Raw genomic sequence first — 9286 nt, forward strand, 5'->3', positions numbered from 1 at the left:
CTTTCTGTGGCATCTACTGATTCTCTTCCTTTTGGATCCCCTTTTTATTAAGCCCGGCTGTTTTGATGAAATACAGAGAAGAAATAAAGTTGCAATTGGCCTCTTTCCTTGCTTAAACATGAAGCTTTTATCAGAAAGCTACAACATTGCCTTGCTGTACATCAAGTAATTCCTCTACAGACAAAAACCTTCTACTTCTCAAACAACAGGAGTCAAATACCACAATAAATATGTAATACTCCCCCAATCTCCCTAGAAATTCAACAACTTAAAAGATAAACCCAGAACTCCAGCATTTAATACTGGCAGACATTTTTTTTCCCCAGATCATGATGATTTTTGTATCCACTGAGTCAGAGTATTTCTCTACTATTGTTTAACACCAGAAGGCATGAATGTATTTGCAAAATCTGACTGTAAGGTTTAAAAAACATGTGGCAACTCTATTGAAAGAAAAAAATCGGCTGCAATGAAAGATCTAAGCTCAAAATACTCTATTAGATGTGCTGTTCTTCCACTTACGTTTTTTCAAGTAGATCTATAGCTGCCCACATGACAGATTAATATTGTTCCACGGTAGTTAGGTGCTTGGCATTACGTTTTTGAAGCATCTACAGGCCTTCAGGGCTGAAAGTGTTCACATTTTCAGCAATCTATAATGGTTCCTCTAGAGGCCAGCACTGGCTTCATAATGAAACATGCTTCCATAAATCAGACTGCAGAAGTGGCACTCGTGTACGTCACCATCTATCTTAGCAGTTTCTCTGAAGGATGTTGGGTAAAGATCATCTCCCGGCATTGCAACCAGGGAAAGGACCATCACAGTTGGCATTGATAAAGCATGTGCTACTTAAATCTGAAGACACACTAAGTCTATGGAAAAAAAACACATCCTGCTGGTGTTAGCATGCCTCAGGCAGTGGTAGAAGCTTCAAGCTTCAGCAACTCATCTTCAAAAGGCAGAGAGCCAGGGCTCTAGAAACCTGCAAAAAATTGGCTAAGCCTGCAGTCTTTTTTTTTTTTTTTTTTTTTTTTTTTTTTAAAGTTGAGCATCTTCAAAGTCTACGATTCTAACTGTAGGGCACAGCAGCTGCCACTGCAGATTTGATCCTCTCAGCTTTTGGCAGCTCTCAACTTGAAATTCTAGCAAAAGAATTTTTCAAGTTGCTATTATTGCCTGTCATGGATTTATAAATATTGTGCACTATCTGCTGTGGCATGGCTCTCATGGGACACCAGTGCATGCCAAAAGCATAACAGAATGAAAAACAGTTCTTATTCTTCAAATAAATGCTAATTTTTTTTTAACTGTGCTCACACGATGCGTTTGGTGATCAGCTTCAATAGTACAGAATATATATCAGAGGCAAAAAAGCTGATTGTCTTTTCCAGTAGTATTCAGCTGCTACTTTCATTAAGCTTGTTTAATTACATTCCAGATGCTAATTTGCAAGTCGATACCAGAGGGTGCAGGACAGTTTGCCTTTGAATCATTTTTCTGTGATGTGATGGTCTTGAAGCACACCACTACCCTCCAGTAGCCCTAGCACGATATTCTGACAATTAGTGCAAAAGAAAGCAGTATTGATCTTGACAGAAAAATATTAATCCTCTACCCATTTTATTAAATCCAGGAATTTTAAGTTTATCGTCATTGCCATTCCATAGCAAATTTTATGTAAAAATATACATAGTGTACTTCGGATTTGATTTGTTTTAAATTTTAATAGAATTACCACTTGTTACTTTCTTACTTTACTGGGAAAAAAAAAAAACCAAAAACCGCACAGATCTAATTTAGAAGGTAAATATTTTAAGCTGGCAGCCATAACAGAAGTGCTTAAGAGTACAGTTGAGCTTTATCACCTGAAACTTTTCTTATTTAGTTAATACTGTTACTAAATTGTTATTAGATAACAGAATATCTAGTAAAAACAAAGGAAAGGTTAAGGTGCATGCAAGTCTCAAAGTTCTAAATATCTATTTCAACAAATTGGTAGGCTGTATTTCTATGTGCTTGTTAGGACAGCAAGTATCTGCTGCCATTTATGGTTGTGTATGAAGCCAATTTAATTAGGATGACCTTTCTAAATAGGAAAAGTTGGAGATTTACCAATTTTTGGTGCCTTTTTGGTTGCTCTTACAGAAAGAATGACTTAAAATACAAGCTTGAAAACTAGCTGAGAATAAGATCAAATTTTAACTTTCATAGCATAGCTCTTTGATATTTGCATCTTTGAAAGTGGACTATTACACTGTAGCTGTTGATTCCAAGGATTTGTAGTCCATGTTTTCAGTATGACTAGCACATATGCCAAATGTACAGTCACACAACAGGCTGGAAAGAGACTGTCATCGTTACAGCAGCATGAGGGGAGAGGCGGGGCGGGGGGGGAAGAGTAGAGAATCGACCTCTATCTAGTAGTTCTTTCCATCAGTCACCTAGTGTAATTCCACTTAAAGAAGAAACTTGAATACCTATTAAAAATATGCCAATATTTCTGATAGCATTTATAAAAATACTAGAGGCCAGAAGTCTTCAAATGTAGTCTAAAACATTGCAGCAACACAGGAATCCTGATCTTACTGCATTCTCAAAATTTTGCACACCTACAACTATTTCATATATACTGACAGAAAAGGAGCCAGTTCCAGGAATAATTGGAAAACTGCTTACTACTAACTCTTAAACAGTTTAACTAATGGAAAGCTGCTCAAAACAAGTTTTGGTTTTTGTTTTTTTTTAATCAAGTGGTATTACACATCACGTTTCTTCGGGACATTTAACAGGGTACAACACATCACTTAAAAACTTAAATTTAATTGATCAACTTTTGTGAGGAACTCAGTGGACTTATGGGACCATCGCCTGAAAATACAGTGCATTTGAAGGGGAGGAAACAGCAGTTTGCATTACAAAGATGAGGAACATCTGAAGACCTTTTCTGAAGTAAATCAGCATCTTCCTTTTCCATGTTATTCGATGATACTGAATAGCTGTAAGATTTGTTATATTTGCATTTTAGGCTGAAATGATTGCAACTGTTAGTGTTACAAGTAATTTTTAATGGGTTCAATTTTCAATTTTGTGTTCAATTCTCAGTTTTTTCTTTACTGTGAAATTATTAATCAATTGGAATGAGAAGAAGCATTCACAGAAAGTCTAAGGAGATTAATGTGGTTTAAAAGAGGGCTTGACACTACCAAGGCATTTTATTCAATATGGGCACAGAAAGCCCTTTAATTGTTTTGGTTTTATTTTCATCAATAGTCTATCTGCAGATAACTGGATTTTTCACTGTCTAGTTTAGCAAGTGTAACTTAGAACATGGTGTAACTAAGTGTAAGGAAATACTACAGATAATACAAAAATAATGTGCTGCATACATTCATAAAAAAATAACTGAATTACTTATTCTGGTCTTAATCATGACACTCCAGCTTTTAGCTCTCCTGAACGATTCTTTATAGTGAAGCAAATATTTTTTCAATTTTTATCAAGATCATCAGCAGAACAGAAAGAACCCACAACCTTATAAATCCTCTGATAAGCAGCTTTTAAGTAGGTGTTAAAAATAAAAGTCTAGTTACTAGTTCTGAACATAACCAATCAACTGGTAATCTAATTGGTTTCATATACTGCTTCAGCATTTTTTGTTGCTTTTACAATCTCTCTTGAATGAGAGAGGAGGACTGACGACCGTGGGAAAACCAGCAATGTGCAAGGGCTGTTAAAAATTCCTGAAGTCAACTAAAATTAGTAAGTTGTGTGTTTTTAAAGCTTTCACCTACATTGAAATCACAAAAGTTTTTCCATATATAAATTTGCAAGAAGCTGTATTTCTTTAAATTTATTTTACCCATCAATTTTTGCAGCTTTGCAGTAAGCTGACATTAGTATATTTGAAGCGCAGGGAAACTAGAACAGTTTTAACTTTTTTTTAAAGCTTCAAACCTCTGAAATTCTTAAGATAATGAGAATTATTGAAGGAGAAAACACTGAGGTTTAAAAAACATTTCTTACCTCCATGTCCGGTTTGTATTTATCTTCGAATACTGCCATAGCTGCTAATGATCCAGAACCTACAGTAACAAAATTAGTGTATTTAGATACAGGTTTTCTAAAAGAAAAAACAAATATCAGCATCACAAATCAGACTGAAGTCTTCCTTAGCTTACTACACACTCTAAAGTGCCTAGCCTCTTTCAGTCCAGCACCTAATTCAATCCTAAATTTATAGCTAGTGTACACAGACTTGTCACAGTCCCCATTCTGACTCTTTTTCTTTTTACTATTTTGAACACCAAGGTATGAAAATGAGGTTAGAAAAAGTGAGTTAACTGCATGTCACAGTTTGTAATTCCTGCTCCTCCATTTCTCCTGTCCCACTTTTGTGCCTGACCATGTTAGAGGGTATGTCACTTAACACTAAGACACTCAGAATGAATAGATTGCTTTAACGAGCTGCCCTGGCACAGTCATCTTTACGCATGGGGATGAGTAAACTAGCAATGGTAATAGGGTAGCTGGCTGCTGCCATCAGGTTATTTCCTGTATCTACTTTAAAACAATTTATTATGCATTTACTTTGTGCGATTATTTTTACATTGAACAATAACAGCTGAACAGACAAAATGACAGATATGAAAACAGGAGTTTAACATTACTTCTTTCAAAGGATACAGTGCAAGTGTAGTAATGGAACAGAAGCCACCTCTACCCAAAGCACTGTAACTGCAGGTGTTATAAACATGCTTTCTGTAAATTAATACAAAAAAGCAGTATTATACTACTTGAAACTGTAAACTTGCTTTGTTCAGAAAGAGTGAATCTTCAGGAAGATATCTTGTCTGTCTGTTGTCCTAACCATATTTCAAAGCGTGCTATTTTTGGGGAGTGAATAAAGTTACCTGCAATTTTTTACTCCAATTAAAAGATTTTCTGGCATTTATTACTTTTTAACTTGTTTTGCATACTGCTATCTGTTTAGCTGGGTCACAGAAAAAGCCATATTTTCTATTTAAAATGATTTGTGTATATCGCTTGACCACCTCAATGGTTTAGTGAAAGAAAAAGGCAGCGATTAAACAGTTTCAAATGAGGTGTCCTGCTGATTTTATCAAGTCTGCTGAATGTATAATGAAAAAGGAGAAGCTGACAGTGACACTGTTGAGAAAATACAGACTACCTTATCTGAACCATTTAAGGAGGTCCAATTATAGATCAAATTTAAAGGGTAGAAACAGCAGATTTACAGACACAAATCAATGAACATGGTAATCCCAATGAATATGACAGATATTCCTGTTACAGAATATTGCTGTGGTTGAGGATCATTACCTTTACAGTACCAAATACATCACATCTAAAAGCAGTAGGACACTAAGTGTGTACTTGTATTACCGGCAATGACTATTCATTTACACCTTGGAGCAACACACGACTCCATTTTTTAAATGCTGAAACTGGGAATAAAAAAAGATTTTTAAGCAACTAACAGCAGAAATAAACTGCTGATACAAACAGCTGATATCACAGAACAAATCACATATAAAAAGAATTTTACTGATCCTTCAAACAAGGTCAAAATAAGGTGTGTTCCAAAACAAATACAGGACTTGAACCATAAAATAATTCTTCTTGTGGAATGACATAGTAACATTTCTAGGGGGGTGGGGATCTAAGATACGGTCTCAAACTAAGACCACATTCTTACTACACTCAAATGAAGGCCTACCACAACAGGCTGGGAAGCCTCTAAACTGGAAAACAATCTTACATTTGATAAGGGTTCTTTGAAAAAATTAGAGTATAAAGACTAAAAAATATGCAAGAATGAAAGTATAAAAGGTAATATATGACAGAAATTACTACGTTAAAGCTACTGAGGTAACTACTGTTTGAGGTAACAAAAAGTGGCCTTAATTTCTTAAAACTTCGACTGACAAAAATTATCAATAACGCAAATATTGCAATAATCTCATAGATGGCTCAGACTGGATTCATTCCTCCAGTTCCTTTTTAAAAGAAATTCCCAAAAGAACCTATGGACAAGAACTCAGACTTATGAAGAAGAAAAAGGAAAAAGGCAGGCAGGGCACACCTTATGTTACCTTATATAAAATCCTTTATACATAAAGAATTATACTGTTCAATTATTTATCTCACTATATTACCAAGATGCAAATAAATGCCAAATTTAATATCAACTTTAAATAAATGTAGACAGTCCTATAATGTGAGTTTTCAGAGTTTTTGAAAGTCTTAATTTAAACCTACGTGTAGACACATTTAAAAACCAAGATCCCAAGGAGGTTCTAACAGAAGAGGAAGTAAAGCTGGAAAAGCTTGATAAACTCGTGAGATTTTTTCCCTCTACTGCTTATAAATCCTAAACATGAGTTTTATAAGCTTACATTTAAAAAAGTACCTTAGCAAAAGTCTCACAGCACAGCTAAGCATTCTCTGAAAGAACAGATTTTTGTAATCTTAAACAGCACAATGAAATTCTTTACTCTTACTAACACCAGATGTAAACACTGTGTTTTTAGAAACACAAATAGATGTATACTTGAGTTTCTGCATCAAAACATACCAGCTGCTGTTTGCCAACAGCAATATGGGCTGTTTGAGAAACACTAACGATGTGCATATATTCACCTGTAGCACATTAACTAAGGAAAACCCCTCAATTCCCTTATTTGCACTGCTGGTGGACTGAAACTCCATCACTTGACTGTCCATGCAGAAATGCGGAACACCAGCAGCGGACAGTTGCTTGTGAGCACAGTTGCAAACTTCACTATCCAATTACACCAACTTCCCTCTACTTGTGAAATTCCACATACAATCCAAACAACCCCACAATGTTCCAACTGACTTGTGAAAGCTATGCATTGTAACTGGAGAGCTGGCAATAAAATCTGTGAACTTAAGTAAACACTGGAAGTATGGTTTTCTTACTGTAGTACCTATAAAAGCACAGAAAACTTAGATATTTAGGGTCTATGAGGAACTTGTTTGTATGTGGGGAAACAGCTGTTCTCTTGTCCATGTATTCAGTGCCCACCAGTAATTCATTTTTAACAAGCATGCTTTGCCTTTATGTAGAAGCAAGCTTAACAATTCCCAAACATAATGTCTGGAGAAAGGTAAAATCCAAGCATTGCAAAACACCCTCCATTAATTAGGGATAGATGTTCCCACCTCATATACACAATAACTGATTTAAGTTACTACCAGTTAGGATTCAACGTTGCTATGACGCAGCAGTTCAAATCTGCTCAGGAAAGCAGTGATAGAATGCTGCTTTAACTGAGCTTAGACTCAAAGTAATACCAAACCAGATATTTATCTTAGATAACTTGAGTGTGAAATCTTAACAATGCACAACCAATGCAGAAATATAAACTTTTTTGGTAGGTTGTTTTTCTTTTTTAAATGTTGCAAGTTTACAACTGTTCTGTGTATGAGCAACAAGGATAATTAAAAGTATAATTGGTAAAGTCATCATGTATTGGTATTATACAACATTCAGGAAAAAAAATCTTTCAGCTAGATTTTTTTAAAAACCACTAACTGCTATGAATGGTTACACTTCAACAACCTTGGAAACACAGTCATCAAGAAAAAATGCTGTATCAATTCCAAAGAATTTATTTTGCATACATTTTCAGTAAGCTATACTTCAGAAACAAATATTCAGAAAATATTAATCTAGCATTTAAATATATAAAAATATTGATTGCCAAACAAATTAAGAACTAAAAAACTGAGATGCAAAGCTGTATTCTGAGGAAAAAGCTTTTCAGCTTGATAATTAGCATGAACCAGGGTAGTTATGAGACCATAACAGATTTTTTTCTTCTTCAAGAAACATTGGTCATTTCTGAAGTTTTCACAACTAAGTTAATAAAAAATTTTCTGGACTCAAGTGTAATAAACTCACTTTAAAAATCCCATTTGGTCTTTACTTGAGGAGTTGTACCACTTCAGTACTGATTTAAAAATGAAAGATAATTACTGATACATAGCAAAAAATCCAGCTGACAATTTCCACTGTGTTTTGCAGCTGCAGTAGCTTTTCCATAGCAGATGAACTGGATCTTTTTAGCAGAACAGTCACTGAAAACAACTTCTTATTGCTAAGCACAGTCCATTTTCATCACCCACAGACCTGTGTGCTACCTCAGCCTGCCACACTGGAGGATGTACACAGCCTTGAGAGAGTACCACTTAGCATTTCCTAATCCATCAGTGTCAGGGCTCCCTGACAGGGCATTTATTCACACGCACTCATTGTTATTCAATTTGCTGTTCATTCTAGGTAAAAATTCGGTGATCGCCATAGCCCCATCGATTGGGATCATTTTTCAACCTGGTTCCTGGCTGAGGGGCTGAGTCTCAGCAGTGGTACTGCTTGCTCTGCAGCACGACACTGCCAACACATGAAGGGCTGATTTATGAATATGAAGCAAGACTGGTACCAAGGGACTAGCTTTAGCCACTAGAGACGACTGGAACATACTTACTGTTTCCGAAAGCTGAACTACAGACTTCAAGGGCTTTAATTTTATGCATGCATTTCATTATAAGTCTTGGCCAGAAGCTTTCCTAGACAAGCCAAGCAATGAGACAATCTTGCATCGTTTGCTGAAATCCAGTTTTGTTCTTTGTCAGCATAAACATTTAATTTGATGTTTTCACTCCTGAGTAAGCACTGAGTAGCTTTTAAATCTCCCTTGCAAGGGAGGACATCACTCTGTCCATCCACAAACACGCTCCAGCACAGTAAAACAAAAACAACCCAACACCTCAACACCTTTCCTATTTAACACTGAATTTCCAGCAATTAACTGGCCAAAAATGCCTACCCTGACCTAATAACCTTAGAACATCTGGAAAAAAATAACAAACACTAGAATAGTCTAAAAAAAGGATGGAAATACAATTCCAACTACTGTCGCTGATTTGACCTTTGATACCTTTTCTCGTATGTCAGTTCTAGCTTTCATTCATATGCATAAGCAAATCTCCTTTTACTAAAATATATCCTAGTCACTGGAGAAAGTATCAGTGTACCAGATGTAGAAAGGTAAAGGACATTTATGTTGAGAGGGGCTTTGTTTGCCATAGACAAAAATAACATGTAATCACCAGCCACAGACCTGATGCAGCTGACAGCTAATCAAAGTTTAAGCTACAATGAACTTAATCCGTTCATATTCTACTTCCTACTTGTTTGAACTTATGCTGCTACTACGTTATTTTTGCAGGAGGGAAAGA

At 35.7% G+C, this 9286-nt stretch overlaps 1 protein-coding gene across 1 annotated transcript in view; it reads right to left on the reverse strand.

Moving 5' to 3' along the window:
- The window catches only part of PSMB7 (proteasome (prosome, macropain) subunit, beta type, 7), a gene marked incomplete at its 5' end in the record, with an annotated part of 26105 nt that overhangs the window by 12250 nt on the left and 4569 nt on the right, over nucleotides 1–9286 (reverse strand). The window contains one exon of the mRNA XM_010288189.1: nucleotides 4025–4083. Within this exon, the coding sequence (XP_010286491.1) occupies nucleotides 4025–4083 (59 nt within the window). The remainder of the gene's footprint in view (nucleotides 1–4024; nucleotides 4084–9286) is intronic.

This window comes from Phaethon lepturus, unplaced genomic scaffold (genome assembly GCF_000687285.1).
Source record: "Phaethon lepturus isolate BGI_N335 unplaced genomic scaffold, ASM68728v1 scaffold18070, whole genome shotgun sequence".
NCBI lineage: Eukaryota > Metazoa > Chordata > Aves > Phaethontiformes > Phaethontidae > Phaethon > Phaethon lepturus.